Source organism: Pseudophryne corroboree, chromosome 10 (genome assembly GCF_028390025.1).
Source record: "Pseudophryne corroboree isolate aPseCor3 chromosome 10, aPseCor3.hap2, whole genome shotgun sequence".
Lineage (NCBI taxonomy): Eukaryota > Metazoa > Chordata > Amphibia > Anura > Myobatrachidae > Pseudophryne > Pseudophryne corroboree.
The window spans coordinates 66521872-66543147 of NC_086453.1; the positions used below are offsets into that span (position 1 = coordinate 66521872).

The 21276-nt window shown below is 47.8% G+C and overlaps 1 protein-coding gene across 2 annotated transcripts in view; it reads left to right on the top strand.

The window, feature by feature from the left end:
• LOC134966036 (uncharacterized) overlaps positions 1-21276 on the top strand; it is a 66862-nt gene that overhangs the window by 17990 nt on the left and 27596 nt on the right. For both annotated transcript variants that reach the window (XM_063942496.1, XM_063942495.1), the window contains exon 2: positions 482-606. In XM_063942496.1, the coding sequence (XP_063798566.1) occupies positions 482-606 (125 nt within the window). The remainder of the gene's footprint in view (positions 1-481; positions 607-21276) is intronic.

Sequence of the window (21276 nt, forward strand, 5' to 3'; positions counted from 1 at the left end):
CAGGCACGCTGAGACACTGCTGCCTGCCCACCCCCCAGGCACGCTCTGACACTGCTGCCTGCCCACCCCCCAGGCACGCTCTGACACTGCTGCCTGCCCACCCCCCAGGCACGCTCTGACACTGCTGCCTGCCCACCCCCCAGACACGCTCTGACACTGCTGCCTGCCCACCCCCCAGACACGCTCTGACACTGCTGCCTGCCCACCCCCCAGACACGCTCTGACACTGGCCGCCCCTCCAGGCACGCTCTGACACTGCGCTGCTTCCTCCCCAGGCACACTCTGACACTGCGCTGCTTCCCCCTCCAGGCACGCTCTGACACTGCGCTGCTTCCTACCCAGGCACGCCCTGACACTGCGCTGCTTCCTCCCCAGGCACGCTCTGACACTGCTTGGCATGTTGTATCATTTTGTATGATTTTGGATGAAGTCTGAGCTGTCACAAGAAGGTAACAAGCTTGTGTGTGTTTCTCTCTTTTAGCCAGAGCCAGGTTGACTATCTCTGGGCCACAGTATCCAGTACAAGAGGGAGATGACGTGGTCCTGGAATGTCTTTCAGACAGTGACACCGATATGGGGAACTATACGTTTCAGAAATACAGCACAGTAAGTATGCGTGTCTGAATGTGGCGAGGGCTGTGTAATTGGTCATATGTACTCTGTACTGTTACTGAGGTCTGTCTGCCGTCTGCACACATCAGGGACAGACCGCATGTTTGTACGCGGATGCCTGCGCAGCTGCATTTTTATTGTTAGGCTGCGGAATTGTTAATCATGTGAAGCTGCCACCCGCTGGAGCCATCGCAAACTCATTCGCAACTGCGCACACATATGCAGACTATACGCAATAACCAGGAACATTGGCTGTTAGGGTAGCTCTACGGCTATGCAGGCTGGTTCTGGCAGTAACGACGCAGGCGCTATGCTTTTGTACATACATGATCAAAGCTGATGACAGATGCACGCCCCGAAAACGGACATGGGGGGTAATTCCAAGTTGATCGCAGCAGGAATTCTGTTAGCAATTGGGCAAAACCATGTGCCCTGCAGGGGAGGCAGATATAACATGTGCAGAGAGAGTTAGATTTGGGTGTGGTGTGTTCAATCTGCAATCAATTTGCAGTGTAAAAATAAAGCAGCCAGTATTTACCCTGCACAGAAACAAAATAACCCAACCAAATCTAACTCTTTCTGCACATGTTATATCTGCCTCCCCTGCAGTGCACATGGTTTTGCCCAATTGCTAACAAAAATCCTGCTGCGATCAACTTGGAATTACCCCCATGATACGCCTGTGTTTTTGCTGCCGCTCTCCGTTACCTCCCCTAAATGGTTCCTTCCTGTCCATCACTGCAATAAAAATATGCGAGCACAGTTGCTATGGCACCTTGGCGCGCGCAGTGTGATCGCGGCACATGCTGGAGAGGATATATAACAAGTATATATATGGGCGCTGTGGTGAGTAGGTTTTCCCTAGCAGCTGTATGGATAAGGGGTAGTCAAACCCTTGAGAAAACAAGAGGAAAAGAAAATATATACAGCGCTGCTTGACACAGTGTAATCTAAAAATGTATATATTTAATGTAGAGAATTATAAAAATGACAAGACTTAAAACAATTAAAAAATAATAATAATAATAATAATAATAATAACACTTTAAGATATATTATGTCTCATGAATGACTTCAGGTGGACTTAAATGCTGACATTAAATAACCTAAGCACTCATTGGTATACTGAAACCAGCACAAGCACAGTCATAATAATGGACCAGATGTACATTAATTCATCCAATTGGATGTAGTTACCAAGTCTGTGTTCCGTTTAAAAGGATCCCGTGAAGTATAAGTCCGTATGGCAGCGGTATTAATGTTGGGGTCCTGGTTCACAGTTCACTTGGAACTCCGTGTTCCATTAGGTGGATCCTCCTATAGATATCATGGGCAGTAGCAATGCCAGTGGGGGTCCTGGTTCACGGAGGTGAGGATGGAAGCAAAGGTCCTGACTGCAAGTGATGGCGTGATGAAAGTGCTGGTCAGCATAAGTCCACACAGGTTGTTGCCTAATCGCGGCACATACACAGTCTGACGATAGACGCTCCGTTGTGTGAACATCGGCAATTAGGCCAATTTAGTGCATAATTTCCTATTAAATGGACTATATTCTTTTCACTGTGTACATTAATGGTTAGTTGTAGAAAATATTCTTGTAATATATACTAAAATGGACCTATTAGAGTGCTTTTAGAATTCACCTTTGAGGAGAGGTGCCATTGCTTTTCTTCTCTTCCTCATAATCTTTTACACTTCACCAGATCCACGATCTTAGTCTTCTTAAGGCATGAGATTACTTGCATAATAGCATTGTCCTTGGGGCTTGTCATAGTTGCAGAGGTTATGTTTGATATGAATATGGAGAGGTATAATATCACTGGGGGCTGTAGGACAGACAGAAATGTCGGCAGATGCTATCCCTTGAGGTTTCCCCTAAGGCCACATAGAAGCACAACATACAACTATGTTTAGTAAATATGTAGCCTGTCTGTGCTTGACCTAAAAAAAAAAACGCAATGCCCAAAATAAAATTATCTGTACATGTTTTTGTTTTACGTAACTTAAGTCTTTGTGGCATACTATAAGTAGAATCTTAGTATTTACAGCTGTTAACGATTCATAATTCTTCTGAATTTTTTCAGCCTTAGGTGACTATTACCATGGTAACCACAGTCACATGGCATATGATGTAATGAGCAGAAAGGCTTTGGGAAAGCCGATCTGAGCTCTTTTCATTGTGTCACGCCCCATACTTCCTCACGTGACATGCTGAGAGCTGTGCCGCTTTTACTGCCATGTTTATCGCCCCTCCTGTATGGTATAGAAAAAGAGATAACTATTTGTAAGAGTTTAAATAAAGAAAATACATTTAAAATGAGCCTGTGTGGGATTGCTGCTTTAATTCAGTTGCCAGTAAATTTATCAGAATATTTAGAAAAGCCCTGCATTAATGTTTTGCCTTTCTTTGTTTTTTTTCTCGTGTTCTTCTACGTTTTTCTTCTCTGTTGTGGGTTTCGCTGCCAAATGTTTCTGGCCGATACTTAGTAATTGAAAGTGAAATATTAACTTGGTAACAATCTGAAACACAGCTATGCTGTAACCTAGCTTGGGATCTTTGTTATGTCACTGTTTGTTCAAGGGAACGTCATGCATTGTGCTTTGTGTACACAGTATCAAATAACAAGTGATAATGTGATGGCACCAGAGCAGACAAGCTTGGGCCAGCGTCACATGATAAACCTGTAACTTCGTTAGAACTCATGAACTGTTGATGCGGTATTATAATGGTCTGTATCCGTGTGCCACGCTGTACTAGAATAAATCTTTTTTTAATTTTGCTGTGTACATAGGGGGTTATTCCGAGTTGATCGTAGCTGTGCTAAATTTAGCACAGCTACGATCATTCAGACTGACATGCGAGGGGACGCCCAGCACAGGGCTAGTCCGCGACACATGTCAGTGCCCCCCCCCCCCCTCCCCTGCAGAAGTGCAAAGGCATCGCACAGCTCCCGACCAGCGCAGCTTTAGCGTGCTGGCCGGGAGCTACTCGCCTCTCCTGGGCCCGCAGTGGCTGCGTGTGACGTCACCCAGCTGCTGCGGCCTGCCCCCCCAATAGTCCGGCCACGCCTGCGTTGGCCGGACCGCGCCCCCTAAACGGGGGCTTAACGCCGCCGTCCAGCTCCTTCGCGCCCAACGACCGCCTCATTTTCAGAGGCGATCGCTAGGCAACGACGGCTGCCATGTGCTGGCGCACTGCGGTGCCGGCGCATGCGCAGTTCCAACCCGATCGCTGCAACAGACTGCAGCGAGCGATCGGGTCGGAATGACCCCCATACTCTGGAAACCAGACATTGTCACTTTATCCTTGTGCACAGCAGCACCATTCATTGCTATAGACCTATAATGGTGTTTATACAGCCTCCTATAGATGTGTCCTTATATGTACATCTAAACCTGGCACAACTTAGATGCTCTGTCACTGGTAGCGAAAAAATCCATGATAAAGCAGCCTATGGGCTATAATAGGGTAACACCATCTTCAGAGCGACATTAGCCAGGGCCGGTTACTAAGGTGGTGCCACCGGTGCGTGGCACATAGCACAAAATACCCCGTGGGCAGAACCGGACGCATTCACCTACAGTCGCCTGCTGTACATCCTGTAGTTACCACGGTGGATAACGGCGCGGACCAATAAGAAAGGTCCCAGGCAGCAGAGCCCCGCCCCACCCTGTCTCAGCCTGGCAGATTGAAGGTAGCCAGAGAGGCACGCTCTGCAGTAACCCCTCACTGTCTGTTAGCGGTGACTGAGCACCTTCCCCTGGCACCTACACAGAGCAGAGGGGAGGAGAGGCTGCCGCCATCAGCAGTATAGAGCAGCTGGAAAGTCTTTATGCCGGGTTACGTGGCAGGGCAGTCTGTCCTTGGGTCCTAGGCTGCATGGTCTCCCCGGCCAGGTCTATCACCATTCGGCTGTAGTGCACCGCCATCACACACAACAGGTGTTGGAGCTTGTTCCTGATAGCCTGTCCCACCTAACAGGACAGGATATTCAGGTTCCTTCCCAGCACTCCCAGGATTATTCGTATATGCTGGCCAATGGTCCTGTGTGCACACTGAAGACTCTGGCTCAGGACCTGGACGATGTATCTGAAGTTACTGTTAAATTAGTTGTAAACTCTACACTTATCACTGCAAGTAATAAGAAATGATGCTTAAAGGTCAGAAAATGGGATGTGTAATAAATATTCCCCATTAGTCACTGACCGGTTTCTTCTGCAGTCACTGTGCGGAGCAGTGTAGGGAAGGACAGCGTAATACTGCATGTTTCTCATAATAACTGGAAAACAATGCTCAAGTTCCGGGTCAAAGATCCCATTCCTGTATGCTGGGAATTACATGCAGAACCGTGTTGGTTTTGGACCCGCTTGGGGCAATGGCAAAAATATGTGGACAAAGTCACTCATTCAGTCCTCAGCTATTTCAGCTACCTGAATCTATCATGCACGGGCAAGGTCACTACACTTGTGAGGCGCCTGGGACCTTTTCATGGACTGTAATAGTGACAAATATGCACGCTTCATTTTCCTGAAGCCAGAGCGGAGCTTTGGGCTGTGAGAAGTGAAACATTCATAATGACAAAGCAGTTTTGTGGCTTGTTGCAACCATGCAGTAAGCTGACTTTACCGTAACAACACTGCTTACCACCATGCATACTGTAGTAGAGCATCATGCAGGCACAAGCATGTGATTGGTAATTACTGGTGTCATTAATTGTTGCACTACTTTTAAAGGAAATTTGAATCACCAAAGGAGTGTTTAGATTTTTATTTCCCTATTGTGCAAACATATTTATGTTTGCCCTGTTCCCAACTACCCCATTTAGTGCCACCGTATGACCTGTCTGAGTGGCCCCATCTACATTGTATTGTTGGTGGGGAGAATGGTTGTGCTTCCAAGTGTCTTTTTCAAACAACAGATACAATCTGATGGCGCCTTTCCCCATAACTGGGGGTTTGTGCGCCCCGTAATGGCACCCTGCAGAGTCAACTGGAGTCTCTAAGAGACACACCAGGCAGACATCCTGCAGCCTGTGTAGCTTCCGAGAGTGTCCTTAGAATCAGGGCCATCTTAACAGCAGTGTAGGCCCCTGGGCACAGCTATGCACTGGGCCCCCTACGCATCCTCCAGCGGTAGGGGTGGGGGGTGCTATCAGCGGCAGCTTTGATGTCCCACAGGTGGTAGGGGGCGTTCTATCTTCCGCTCAGCATGTAGGACCTGGAGCAGTAATTTCTGCTTTTTACTCCTTTACTGCACAGATGGGTCTAACCTGTAGAATGGGGCATTGGGCTGAATGAAGAAGCCCTGGTAAATGACTTCCAGGGTGGTAGGGGGTATTTAATATGTAGGGGAGGGGTGGATAGTGAAGTGGGCTTAATATTCATCATTTTCTGGTGGGAGGGCAGCTTGCTTGACTGCAGAAATCTCTAGTTCCTGAAAATATATTTCTTAGCTTTGAATGGGATAAAACAAATAGAGAGTCCCACCTTTCAGAAGGTTCTGGGGACTTGGGGATCAGAGTTCAGGAGCCAGAGCAATTCACCAACGAAAATCTAAAACTGCATATTAGGCGTGTGGAGCTGGAGCAGGGACTGGCTGCTTGAAGGCTGATATCTCTGGTTCTGGGCATAGTACAGACAAGCTGATAGTTTCCACCAAAAGGGGAGAGTCCCAGCTTTTGGATTATACCCTCAGAGAAACTCTAAGTCAGACAGAACCCAAGATATCTGGTTGGGAAGAGCAATTAACAGGCTTGGATGGGGACCACTGCTTTCAAGTTGGATATCTTCGTTTCCCCAGGGACGATTTTAAAAAATCTGGTACCCCTGGAAAGAGGGAACCCTCAGCTATCATCATAGGGCCCTTATACTCCTGGGGCCCTTGGGCAAGAGCCCATTGAGCCCATACGAAAAGACGGCCCTGCTTAGAATGTTCCAGACAGCGACCCCGTCCCCTGGGATGGGGTCTGCACGTGGAGCACTGCTGTCCTGTCACAGCACTGGCTGCTGCCCACATATACTTGGAGCTGTGAGGTGAGCCAGGAGGCCCCAGACAGCTCGTGGGGCTCTCCTATTTGTAAGCAATTACAGAGGGGTAGTGAGTTTGTACTTGCACAGTTACCAGCGGTGCGGACCTGTAGGGAACAGGTATTACAGCGGTTAGCTGAACTGGCTTTATAAACTTAGGCACGGTTACTTTAATTATCCATACGTTCATACTCCACATGAGGAGTTTATTTTGACTCTAGTTTCAAAATAATGAGGAGTCTGAGTATTTATAATAACTATTTCTATATTATTGCAACATTGGAATTGTTTGTGACACTAAAGTTGCATCAGTTGCACTTTATAGTTGTTTTTAGATGTATTTAGATACATAATAATGTGTTTTAGTTGTATGAATGTTCATACGTGCTTTTTTATGAATGAAATAATGTTTTTGGATATTATTCTATTGGCTCTACATTGTTTGTGCGGGGATTATTAGTGCGGCCCTTCCTGTATTTATATTTGTGTTTCTTTGCGGAAGGCTGGCAATATCCCACCTGCGTTGGATTGCAGCAGAGATAACCCAGTGTTATTTTGCAGCAGGAAGCAGCAGGAACTCCGTTCCTGAACCTCTCATTAAATATGACCTCATCAGGAACTGGGTTCTTGAACCTGTCCTGGGCCAAAATGTAGTTTCCATTTATTTTAAAGTCCATTTTGAGTGCCTTCGTGTCTAAAAAACTCCTGTCTGTCTGTCTGTCTATCTATCTTATACAACACAGACATACTGTTCAGGAGACACCCACTTTTAATAGCTCTTCCTCCAGACCCATAGTTCTTGAACCTATTTTTCTAGCAAAATAGTACTACAAACACCCATATCTGGGGTGCATTCAATGGGCAGTGTTTCATAAGGCCACACCCCTTCCCTCTGAGGCAATGCCCATTTCCTGGGCACGTGTCTTATATCTCTATGGGGGGGGTGCACTGATGCTCTTTCTGGCACAGGGCACCAAAATGCCTATTTATGACACTGGCGTCACCTATGGGGACCAACCTCTGGAATGTTTCACATTCTGGAGCTTGGTTAATACGACTGCATACAAACTTCTGGGTGCTGCTTTGTGGTCAGACATGGAGGGACTGCAGCAGATATTGGAGATATATGCTGTGGCCCCTCTATCATAAATACTGAGGTTGTTTAATATTTGCATGTACCCCCTGTAAATGGGTGTTAGGGGGGATATCCCTTAAATATTATTTGATAAATAGGTCCCATTGTCTGTCAGGGTAAAACATTGCTAGGTTGCAAATGCAAATTTGGGATAGTCCTGAATATCAGGGAGACCTCCTTTGTGCCCCCTCCCGAATCCCGCTTATCATTCTTGTAAAATGGGCAGGGGCTCTATGATGCAGGTCACATCTCCACGTCCCATCACCACTGATGGTGCAAATTGTGTCATTATGCACCACCCCCTGCTGCACCGTAACATGGAAGGCAGAATTGCAGAGAGGGAGACTACGGTCCTGATGATTAAACATTGTGTCATCATGCCCCTCCTAGTTGACTCCGTCGACCCAATAGTAGCCAAGGCACCATCGCAGGTCCTGCTTGGACTTCTAGTTCCATAATGGCTACAGAAGCACAGGTTACCTATGTCTGATCTGTAAGATCTCCTATTGAGGCAGGAAGCTTTGATAGGACACAGAGACCTTGTCCTCTCGCCAAACTCACAAAAAGGGTCAACTAAGATCTGAACTGTGGCCCAGACACTCTTTCAGTGACCATGTGCATTTACCCACTGAACCACTCAATAAAAAAAATGTAGTTCCCACCCCAGTACAGCTAAAGCCAGCCGCACGTCTGCTCAGTCTCTTGTCTCCCAAAATCTGTATGAAAATAAAAATGATTGTATTACCCGTGTTTGTTTTACACTAAACAAAGAGCGAACACAAAGTTTTACTTGTAAAATGAAAAGCAAATACAATTATATGAAGGCTCCGGTCTCGCTCGGCGGCCCCGTCTCCTTTCTGCTCCGAGCCTGCTTGAGAACGTCACTACATGTTTGCTTATGCGGTGCTCGGCGTGATGGATGGCTAAGAAGCTGCTTACAGGAGAAAAATGCTTCTGTCGGCGTTAAATAAGAGTACTTAGAGGAACAATGTACACTATTTACAAGCAGGGTTTATTTTCTCTAAATGTAAAGGATTACACTGGCGAGCGCTCAGAATTATCCGTATCTCTGTATTGATTTTGCCTGAATTGAGATTTCATCATCATCTATTGGAACCGGGTAAATAACATAGAAAACTATTACTTTTCATGTCTTTATTGAACATGTATGTTGGACGTCAGCATAGGCCCCTGGACTATACAGCTGCCTAATTGCAAGGGGTGGGATTCGGCCTCTTGTTTCATCGTCCTTCCACTTATATTCACGTTTGCCCCAGGTGGCATAAATTCCAAGGGTCATTTTTAACCGCTACTGATTTGTGTGGTCTGTGGCGCTCTGTTGTTGTGCTGGTGTGTGAGCAGCAGAAACGTCTTAGGGGTCAGCCAATGCAAAATTGGTCCTGTACGTGGTTGTATGCAGGAGATTAATTAAGTGCGGTAATTACGTCAGGGAAACATTCCTCGTTCTATCTCGCTCCTCTATGGGATGGGCGCAGAAACATTATCCTGCCTCTATAAGCTGCATTATAGCAGTCAGAATTTTGTGGCTAACTTTCACTTAATGTAGGTCAGGGTTTACCGTACTCTGTCCTCAAGGCATCCTAACAGTCCAGGTTTTAAAGATATCCATGCTTAAGCATAGGTGACTTAATTAGTACCTCAATCATTTTGATTATGCCATCTGTGTTGAAGTATGGATATCCTTAAAACCTGGACTGCGTTTGGGAACTCCCTTCCCCCCGACTTAATACAAGACCGTGCAAAACATGTCACTGTCGCCGTGCAAATACCATTTGCTCCCATTTTCCATGCCAGGTTTTAGTGCTCACAAAGGGCCTGTACGTCAGGTGGTATCTGGATGACAGGTCGCCAGTATATACTGTAGGTCGACCCCATATGGTCGAAAAGTAGACAGTACAAAATATCTATAGGCTTAAAAGGCCGATATGAGAATGATCGACACACACATGGTTGACACAACTTTTTTTATTTTTATTATTTTTCAACTTTTTCATACTTTACTATTGACATGGACTACGATTGGGAATAGTAACCTGTGTCAAGCACGTCGGTAGTGGCGCGAGGCAGCTTGCCTGAAGCACAGCGAACACAGCGATACCCTAATTGGGATAATATGTGGTTCAACTTACAACATGACGCCCAAAAATGAAGACACCCCCCCCCCCCCCCGTGTTGACCCTTTTTGTCAACCGTTTACATGTCAAAATTGTGTACCTGTCTACCTTTTCTATGCCGACCTTTCGACCCTGTTGACCTTTTCAATGCCGACATTTTCACCCTGTTAACCTTTTTTCCTGTTGATCTAGTGAACCATACCCGTGACAGGTACACGTGACAAATGCTTACATCCCACTTGAGTCCGTGATGTAAGTTAATTTTATGTGCAACATATACATTTGCTGCATAAATGAAACTAATTCAGCACAAACAATATCCCAACCTGCATACGCTAAACCTCCGCAAACCCTAATACCTTAGCTTGAATACGCTCAATAAAGAACAGTCAATGCCCCACAGACGACAACATCACCAGTCACAAGCAGCCAATCACAGGCGGTTCCCTAGGTCTGCCCTCTGTAATCATCATCAACACACGTTACTTCAGTCTGCTTCTGACCACGTGCAGATAATACGGCTTTTTGGGAGTATATGCGGTCACTGTCTGGCCTGCATGTATGCCTAATATCACAACCATTTTTCTCCCTTTGAAAGAACTTGATATTTTCCCGTCTTTGCCATGGAGTTATGTATTAAGCCACCTCAGCTGTCTAACTGTGTAACCTGGCATGAGTCACTTATTATCATGGCGTCCGTCTGAGAGATTACTCATCCTAATAATGATGTGCTTAGTACAGACATGTCTGTGTTACAGCTGGTTCTGACAGACGTAGGCTTTGGAAATTTACCTCAGATTAGATTAGTGACTGTGCATCCTGTATGCTCATGGCCCTCTAGTACTTTGTGCTTAGAGGAAAGAGAGGTTGGTAAACTGTAGGTAGGTAATAAAGTGATAAAAATAACACAAAACTAATTGTGTGGTAAATAGATGGAAATAATGAAAATGAACGAACGGCCACATAAAGCAGAGCTAGAGGTGCGCGTCTGCAGAAAAGGGGAAGAGGACGATGTAAGATGTGCTGCGTGGGTGTCATCCGTGATCTGTTATGCTGAAATCTTCCTCTGTGGTAGATGCATCTTCCTCTCAGGGCGAGGTGTCATCGAGATATTCTTCTTTATCTCCTGCTATTCTCTGCCAGTCCTCTGAATTATTGCCTGTCAGGGGCATAGTCTCCCTCGTACCCTGTGTTATTATTTACTGCTCTTGTGATACCGTATTCTGTTACATGATGTGTTATTGCGCAATTTCATACCGTAACCTTCGCTGTTATGTTGCGCATCATATGTTGCTCCCTGCTCCCCTGTTCTGCTGTGTGACTTTTCTATGTCATAATGTGATCAGTGTCCATGCTGTGTACTAATGCTCCCCTGTGATATCCTGTGATACCGGACACTCCCCCATAGCACCATGACACCCAGGGCCAGAATTTGCACCAAAGATGTGTCAACCCTCTAGCTGGCTGTCTGCTCCTGGCAGTGCTGAGCGTGTTATGTCACCTAGCTGAGAGCCCTACTGTAAGTTACCCAGGGGAAGGTGAGTGAGGCGGGGTGAGGCGGGGGGATGGTGAGAAGTAATGCATTATTGTGTGTGCCACCTGCTCATTGCTGGCTTTGGATACACTTCCTGACAACTGGGCAGGAATTGCCAGAGTTGGTAGAGTTGGCAAGCGTACTCATACACATATTATTTCTCTTACGTCCTAGAGGATGCTGGGGACTCCGTAAGGACCATGGGGATAGACGGGCTCCACAGGAGACATGGGCACTAAGAAAGAACTTTAGGTATGGGTGTGCACTGGCTCCTCCCTCTATGCCCCTCCTCCAGACCTCAGTTTATTACTGTTCCCAGAGGAGACTGGGTGCATTACAGGGAGCTCTCCTGAGTTTTCCTGAAAAGAAAGTATTTTGTTAGGTTTTTTATTTTCAGGGAGCCTGCTGGCAACAGACTCCCTGCATCGAGGGACTGAGGAGAGAGAAACAGACCTACTTTAACGTCAGGCTCTGTTTCTTAGGCTACTGGACACCATTAGCTCCAGAGGGAACGGAACGCAGGTCTCACCCTCGCCGTTCGTCCCGGAGCCGCGCCGCCGTCCTCCTCGCAGAGCCGGAAGATAGAAGCCGGGTGAGTATGTGAAGAAAGAAGACTTCAGAGGCGGCAGAAGACTTCAGTTCTTCATTGAGGTAACGCTGCGCACCATTGCTCCCACACAGACACACACAGGCAGGCACTGTAAGGGTGCAGGGCGCAGGGGGGGGGCGCCCTGGGCAGCAATAAGAACCTCCAGATCTGGCAATAAACATATATACAGGCTAGGCACTGTATATAAAAGAGATCCCCCGCCAGTTTTTTTCATTTTTCAGCGGGACCGAAGCCCGCCGCTGAGGGGGCGGAGCTTGTTCCTCAGCATTTACCAGCGCCATTTTGTCCACAGCACACCGCTGAGAGGAAGCTCCCCGGACTCTCCCCTGCTTACCACGGTGAAAGAGGGTTTTAATGAAGGGGGGTGGGGCACATAATTTGGCGCAAATAGATGATTACAGCGCTATCTGGGTAAACATTGTGTTTTTTCCTGGGTCATTAGCGCTGGGTGTGTGCTGGCATACTCTCTCTCTCTGTCTCTCCAAAGGGCCTTGTGGGGGAACTGTCTTCAGATAAGAGGATTCCCTGAGTGTGTGGTGTGTCGGTACGCGTGTGTCGGCATGTCTGAGGTAGAAGACTCTCCTAGGGAGGAGGTGGTGCAAATGAGTGTGGTGTCTTCGTCAACAACACCGACACCTGACTGGTTGGATATGTGGAATGTTTTAAGTGCTAATGTGAATTTATTGCACAAAAGGTTGGACAAAGCTGAGTCTAGGGAACATGCAGGGAGTCAAGCCCTGCCTGCCCCTATGTCGCAGGGACCTTCGGGGTCTCCAAAGCGCCCACTATTCCAAATAGTAGACACTAATACCGACACGGATTCTGACTCCAGTGTCGACTACGATGATGCAAAGTTACAGCCAAAATTGGCAAAAAGTATTCAATATATGATTATTGCAATAAAAGATGTTTTGCATATCAGAGGAACCCCCTGTCCCTGACACGAGGGTACACATGTATAAGGAAAAGAAACCTGAGGTAACGTTTCCCCCATCTCATGAGCTGAACGAGTTATTTGAAAAGGCTTGGGAATCTCCAGACAAGAAACTGCAGATTCCCAAAAGGATTCTTATGGCGCATCCTTTCCCGGCTAAGGACAGGATACGGTGGGAATCCTCCCCAAGGGTGGACAAAGCGTTGACAGACCCTGGGTCATATTAAAGATGCTCAAAGAGACATTGGCCTACTGGGTTCTAGAGTCAACGCTATGTCGATTTCTGCTAGACGAGTCCTATGGACCCGGCAATGGACAGGTGATGCCGACTCAAAGAGGCATATGGAGGTTTTACCTTACAGGGGTGAGGAATTGTTTGGGGAAGGTCTCTCGGACCTGGTCTCCACAGCTACGGCAGGTAAATAAAATTTTTTGCCTTATATTCCCTCAAGGCCTAAGAAAGCGCCACATTATCAAATGCAGTCCTTTCGGTCAAATAGAAACGAGAGTCCTTTCTTGCCAGAGGTAATGGTAGAGGGAAAAAGCTGCCAACCACAGCTAGTTCCCAGGAGCAGAAGTCCTCCCCGGCCTCTACAAAATCCACCGCATGACGCTGGGGCTCCGCTGAGTGAGTCCGCCCCAGTGGGGGCACGTCTTCGACTTTTCAGCCACATCTGGGTTCACTCACAGGTGGATCCCTGGGCAATAGAAATTGTTTCCCAGGGTTACAAGCTGGAATTTGAAGAGGTGCCTCCTCGCCGGTTTTTCAAATTGGCCCTACCAGCTTCTCCCCCAGAAAGGGAGATAGTGTTAAATGCAATTCACAAATTGTATCTTCAACAGGTGGTGGTCAAAGTTCCCCTACTCAACCCTGTTTGTAGTCCCGAAACCGGACGGTTTGGTCAGACCCATTTTAAAATTAAAATCCTTGAACCTATACTTGAAAAGGTTCAAGTTCAAGATGGAATCACTCAGAGCGGCCATCGCCAGCCTAGAAGGGGGGGATTTTATGGTATCCCTGGACATAAAGGATGCATACCTTCATGTTCCCATATATCCACCTCATCAGGCGTACCTGAGATTTGCGGTACAGGATTGTCATTACCAATTTCAGACGTTGCCGTTTGGGTTTTCACGGCCCCGAGGATTTTCACCAAGGTAATGGCGTAAATTATTGTGCTCCTGCGCAAGCCGGGTGTCACAATTATCCCGTACTTGGACGATCTCCTCATAAAAGCGAGATCAAGAGATCAGATGCTGAAGAACGTGTCGCTCTCCCTGAGAGTGCTCCAACAGCACGGTTGGATTCTCAATCTGTCAAAGTCGCAATTGGTTCCAACAACTCGACTATCGTTCCTAGGCATGATACTAGACATGGAACAAAAGAAGGTTTTTCTCCCGTTGGAAAAAGCCCAGGACCTCCAGAACATGGTCAGAGACCTGCTAAAGCCAAAAAGAGTGTCAGTTCATCAATGCACTCAAATTCTGGGAAAAATGGTGGCCACATACGAGGCCATCCCCTTCGGCAGGTTTCATGCGAGGACGTTTCAATGGGATCTTCTGGACAAGTGGTCCGGGTCCCATCTACAATTACATCAGAAAATAACACTGTCCCCCAGGGCCAGGGTGTCTCTTCTATGGTGGCTGCAAAGTGCTCACCTTCTACAGGGTCGTAGGTTCGGCATTCAGGACTGGGTTCTGGTAACCACGGACGCGAGCCTCCGAGGATGGGGAGCAGTCACCCAAGGAAGAAATTTTCAGGGACTATGGTCAAGCCAGGAGTCCTGTCTGCACATAAACGTGCTGGAATTAAGGGCCATATACAACAGCCTTCGACAAGCGGAGAGTCTTCTTCGCAACCTACCGGTTCTGATTCAATCAGACAATGTCACAGCCGTGGCTCATGTGAACTGCCAAGGCGGGACAAGGAGCAGAGTCGCAATGGCGGAAGCCACCAGGATTCTTCGCTGGGCGGAAAATCACGTAAGCGCTCTGTCAGCTGTCTTCATTCCGGGAGTGGACAACTGGGAAGCGGACTTCCTCAGCAGACACGATCTCCATCCAAGAGAATGGGGACTTCATCAAGAAGTCTTTGCAGAGATAACGGGTCTCTGGGGAATTCCTCAAATAGACATGATGGCGTCACGCCTCAACAAAAAGCTTCAGAGGATAATTTGAGGATAATAAGACAAAAAAGAGTACAGTCAATACTCATTGTTCCAGACTGGCCTCGAAGGGCCTGGTACTCAGATCTTCAGGAAATGCTCACAGAAGATCCTTGGCCCCTTCCTCTCAGGGAGGACCTGCTGCAGCAGGGGCCCTGCGTATTCCAGGACTTACCGCGGTTACGTTTGACGGCATGGCGGTTGAACACCAAATCCTAGCTGGGAAAGGTATTCCGGAGGAGGTTATACCTACTCTGATAAAGGCTAGGAAGGAGGTAACGGCGAAACATTATCACCGTATCTAGCGGAAATATGTCTCTTGGTGTGAAACCAAGAATGCTCCTACGAAGATTTCCATCTGGGCCGTTTTCTCCACTTCCTACAGACAGGAGTGGATATGGGCCTGAAGTTAGGGAAGAAATCTGTACCTTAACAGAGCCTATCTATATTCTTTCAGAAGGAATTGGCTTCTCTACCAGAAGTCCAGACTTTTGTAAAGGGAGTGCTGCACATCCAGCCTCCTTTTGTGCCCCCAGTGGCACCCTGGGACCTTAACGTGGTGTTACGGTTCCTTAAATCTCACTGGTTTGAGCACCTTTAAACTGTTGAATTGAAATTTCTCACCTGGAAGGTGGTCATGTTATTGGCCTTGGCATCTGCAAGGCGTGTGTCAGAATTGGCGGCCTTGTCTCACAAGAGCCCCTACTTGATTTTTCTCTAACGTCCTAAGTGGATGCTGGGACTCCGTAAGGACCATGGGGAATAGCGGCTCCGCAGGAGACTGGGCACAAAAGTAAAAGCTTGAACTAGCTGGTGTGCACTGGCTCCTCCCCCTATGACCCTCCTCCAAGCCTCAGTTAGATTTTTGTGCCCGAACGAGAAGGGTGCATGCTAGGTGGCTCTCCTGAGCTGCTTAGAGTAAAAGTTTATTTTAGGTTTTTTATTTTCAGTGAGTCCTGCTGGCAACAGGCTCACTGCATCGTGGGACTAAGGGGAGAAGAAACGAACTCACCTGCGTGCAGAGTGGATTGGGTTTCTTAGGCTACTGGACATTAGCTCCAGAGGGACGATCACAGGTTCAGCCTGGATGGGTCTCGGAGCCGCGCCGCCGGCCCCCTTACAGAGCCAGAAGAACGAAGAGGTCCGGTGAAATCGGCGGCAGAAGACGTTCCTGTCTTCAACTAAGGTAGCGCACAGCACTGCAGCTGTGCGCCATTGCTCTCAGCACACTTCACACTCCGGTCACTGAGGGTGCAGGGCGCTGGGGGGGGAGCGCCCTGAGACGCAATAAAAACAAAAATACCTTAGGATGGCAAAAGAAATACATCACATATAGCTCCTGGGCTATATGGATGTATTTAACCCCTGCCAGTTTTCCAGAAAAAAGCGGGAGATAGGCTCCGCCCCTTCACGACGGCCTTATCTCCTCAGCACACAAGCGCCATTTTCCCTCACAGTTCCGCTGGAAGGACGGCTCCCTGACTCTCCCCTGCAGTCCCTACAGAATCAGGGTAAAAACGAGAGAGGGGGGGCACTATTGGCAGCTAAATTATAAACAGCAGCTATAAAAGGGAGTAACACTTATATAAGGTTATCCCTATATATATATATATATATATATATATATATATATATATATATAGCGCTCTGGTGTGTGCTGGCAAACTCTCCCTCTGTCTCCCCAAAGGGCTAGTGGGGTCCTGTCCTCTATCAGAGCATTCCCTGTGTGTGTGCTGGGTGTCGGTACGATTATGTCGACATGTATGAGGAGGAAAATGATGTGGAAGCAGAGCAATTGCCTGTATTAGTGATGTCACCCCCTAGGGAGTCGACACCTGACTGGATGGTTGTATTTAAAGAACTACGTGACAATGTCAGCACTTTACAAAAAACTGTTGACGACATGAGACAGCCGACAAATCAATTAGTGCCTGTCCAGGCGTCTCAGACACCGTCAGGGGCGATAAAACGCCCGTTACCTCAGTGGGTCGACACAGACCCAGACACGGATACTGAGTCCAGTGTCGACGGTGAGGAGACAAACGTAATGTCCAGTAGGGCCACACGTTACATGATCACGGCAATGAAGGAGGCATTGAACATTTCTGACACTACAAGTACCACAAAGAAGGGTATTATGTGGGGAGTGAAAAAACTACCAGTAGCTTTTCCTGAGTCAGATGAATTAAATGAGGTGTGTGATAAAGCGTGGGTTTCCCCCGATTAAAAAAGTGCTAATTTCTAATAAATTATTGGCACTATACCCTTTCCCGCCAGAGGTTAGGGCGCGTTGGGAAACACCCCCTAAAGTAGATAAAGCGCTCACACGTTTATCTAAACAAGTAGCGTTACCGTCTCCTGATACGGCCGCCCTCAAAGAACCAGCGGATAGAAGACTGGAAAATATCCTGAAGGGTATATACACACATACTGGTGTTATACTGCGACCAGCAATCGCATCAGCCTGGATGTGCAGTGCTGGAGTGGCGTGGTCGGATTCCCTGACTGAAAATATTGATACCCTGGATAGGGACAGTATATTACTGACTATAGAGCATTTGAAGGATGCATTACTATATATGCGTGATGCACAGAGGGATATTTGCACCCTGGCATCAAGAGTGAGTGCTATGTCCATTTCGTCCAGAAGAGCGTTATGGACGCGACAGTGGTCAGGGGATGCGGATTCCAAACGACATATGGAAGTATTGCCGTTTAAAGGAGAGGAGTTATTTGGGGCCGGTCTATCGGACCTGGTGGCCACGGCAACGGCCGGAAAGTCCACCTTTTTACCCCAGGTCACCTCTCAGCAGAAAAAGACACCGTCTTTTCAAACTCAGTCCTTTCGTTCCCATAAGTACAGGCGGGCAAAAGGCCACTCATTTCTGCCCCGGGGCAGAGGAAGAGGAAAAAGACTGCACCAGGCAGCCTCTTCCCAGGAGCAGAAGCCCTCCTCTGCTTCTGCCAAGTCTTCAGCATGACGCTGGGGCTTTACAAGCGGACTCGGACACGGTGGGGGCCCGTCTCAAAAATTTCAACGCGCAGTGGGCTCACTCGCAAGTGGACCCCTGGATTCTGCAGGTAGTATCACAGGGGTACAAACTGGAATTCGAGACGTCTCCCCCTCGCCGGTTCCTGAAGTCTGCTCTACCAAAGTCTCCCTCCGACAGGGAGGCAGTTTTGGAAGCCATTCACAAGCTGTATTCCCAGCAGGTGATAATCAAGGTACCTCTCCTACAACAGGGAAAGGGGTATTATTCCACGCTGTTTGTGGTACCGAAGCCGGACGGCTCGGTGAGACCAATTTTAAATATAAAATCCTTGAACACTTACATAAAGAGGTTCAAATTCAAGATGGAGTCACTCAGAGCAGTGATAGCAAACCTGGAAGAAGGGGACTATATGGTGTCTCTGGACATCAAAGATGCTTATCTCCACGTCCCAATTTACCCTTCTCACCAAGGGTACCTCAGGTTTGTAGTACAAAACTGTCATTATCAGTTTCAGACGCTGCCGTTTGGGTTGTCCACGGCACCTCGGGTCTTTACCAAGGTAATGGCCGAAATGATGATTCTTCTTCGAAGAAAAGGCGTTTTAATTATCCCTTACTTGGACGATCTCCTGATAAGGGCAAGGTCCAGGGAACAGTTAGAAGTCGGAGTAGCACTATCTCAGTTAGTGTTACGTCAGCACGGGTGGATCCTAAATATTCCAAAATCGCAGCTGATTCCAACGACACGTCTCCTGTTCCTAGGAATGATTCTGGACACAGTCCAGAAAAAGGTGTTTCTCCCAGCGGAGAAGGCCAGGGAGTTATCCGAGCTAGTCAGGAATCTCCTAAAACCAGGCCAGGTGTCAGTGCATCAGTGCACGAGGGTCCTGGGAAAAATGGTGGCTTCTTACGAAGCGATTCCATTTGGAAGATTCCATGCAAGAACGTTTCAGTGGGATCTTCTGGACAAATGGTCCGGATCGCATCTTCAGATGCATCAGCGGATAACCCTGTCGCCAAAGACAAGGGTGTCTCTTCTGTGGTGGCTGCAGAGTGCTCATCTACTAGAGGGCCGCAGATTCGGCATTCAGGATTGGATCCTGGTGACCACAGATGCCAGCCTGAGAGGCTGGGGAGCAGTCACACAGGGACAAAATTTCCAAGGCTTGTGGTCAAGCATGGAAACATCTCTTCATATAAACATTCTGGAACTAAGGGCCATTTACAATGCCCTAAGTCAAGCAAAACCTCTGCTTCAGGGTCAGGCGGTATTGATCCAATCGGACAACATAACGTCAGTCGCCCACGTAAACAGACAAGGCGGCACGAGAAGCAGGAGGGCGATGGCAGAAGCTGCAAGGATTCTTCGCTGGGCGGAGAATCATGTGATAGCACTGTCAGCAGTGTTCATTCCGGGAGTGGACAACTGGGAAGCGGACTTCCTCAGCAGACACGACCTTCACCCGGGGGAGTGGGGACTTCATCCAGAAGTCTTCCAAGAGATGGTAAACCGTTGGGAAAAACCAAAGGTGGACATGATGGCGTCCCGTCTCAACAAAAAACTAGACAGATATTGCGCCAGGTCAAGGGACCCTCAGGCAATAGCGGTGGACGCTCTGGTAACACCATGGGTGTACCAGTCAGTGTATGTGTTCCCTCCTCTGCCTCTCATACCAAAAGTACTGAGAATTATAAAAAGGAGAGGAGTAAGAACTATACTCGTGGTTCCGGATTGGCCAAGAAGGACTTGGTACCCGGAACTTCAAGAGATGCTCACGGAGGACCCGTGGCCTCTACCTCTAAGAAAGGACCTGCTCCAGCAGGGACCTTGTCTGTTCCAAGACTTACCGCGGCTGCGTTTGACGGCATGGCGGTTGAACGCCGGATCCTGAAGGAAAAAGGCATTCCAGAAGAAGTCATCCCTACCCTGATAAAGGCCAGGAAGGATGTAACTGCAAAACATTATCACCGCATTTGGCGAAAATATGTTGCGTGGTGTGAGGCCAAAGAGGCCCCTACAGAGGAATTTCAACTGGGTCGCTTCCTACATTTCCTGCAAACAGGACTGTCTATGGGCCTAAAATTAGGGTCCATTAAGGTTCAAATTTCGGCCCTGTCGATTTTCTTCCAAAAAGAACTGGCTTCAGTGCCTGAAGTCCAGACGTTTGTCAAAGGGGTACTGCATATACAGCCTCCTTTTGTGCCCCCGGTGGCACCTTGGGATCTCAATGTGGTTTTGGGGTTCCTAAAATCACATTGGTTTGAACCACTCACCACTGTGGAATTAAAATATCTCACATGGAAGGTGGTAATGCTGTTAGCCCTGGCTTCAGCCAGGCGTGTCTCAGAATTGGCGGCTTTATCTTATAAAAGCCCTTACCTGATTTTTCACACGGATAGGGCAGAATTGAGGACTCGTCCTCAATTTCTCCCAAAGGTGGTTTCAGCGTTTCACGTGAACCAGCCTATTGTGGTGCCTGCGGCTACTAGGGACTTGGAGGACTCCAAGTTACTGGACGTAGTCAGGGCCCTCAAAATATATATTTCCAGGACGGCTGGAGTCAGGAAATCTGACTCGCTGTTTATCCTGTATGCACCCAACAAGCTGGGTGCTCCTGCTTCTAAGCAGACGATTGCTCGTTGGATTTGTAGTACAATTCAGCTTGCGCATTCTGTGGCAGGCCTGCCACAGCCAAAATCTGTAAAAGCCCATTCCACAAGGAAGGTGGGCTCATCTTGGGCGGCTGCCCGAGGGGTCTCGGCTTTACAACTTTGCCGAGCAGCTACTTGGTCAGGGGCAAACACGCTTGCTAAATTCTACAAATTTGATACCCTGGCTGAGGAGGACCTGGAGTTCTCTCATTCGGTGCTGCAGAGTCATCCGCACTCTCCCGCCCGTTTGGGAGCTTTGGTATAATCCCCATGGTCCTTACGGAGTCCCAGCATCCACTTAGGACGTTAGAGAAAATAAGAATTTACTTACCGATAATTCTATTTCTCATAGTCCGTAGTGGATGCTGGGCGCCCATCCCAAGTGCGGATTGTCTGCAATACTTGTATATAGTTATTGTTACAAAATTCGGGTTATTATTGTTGTGAGCCATCTTTTCAGAGGCTCCTTCGTTTATCATA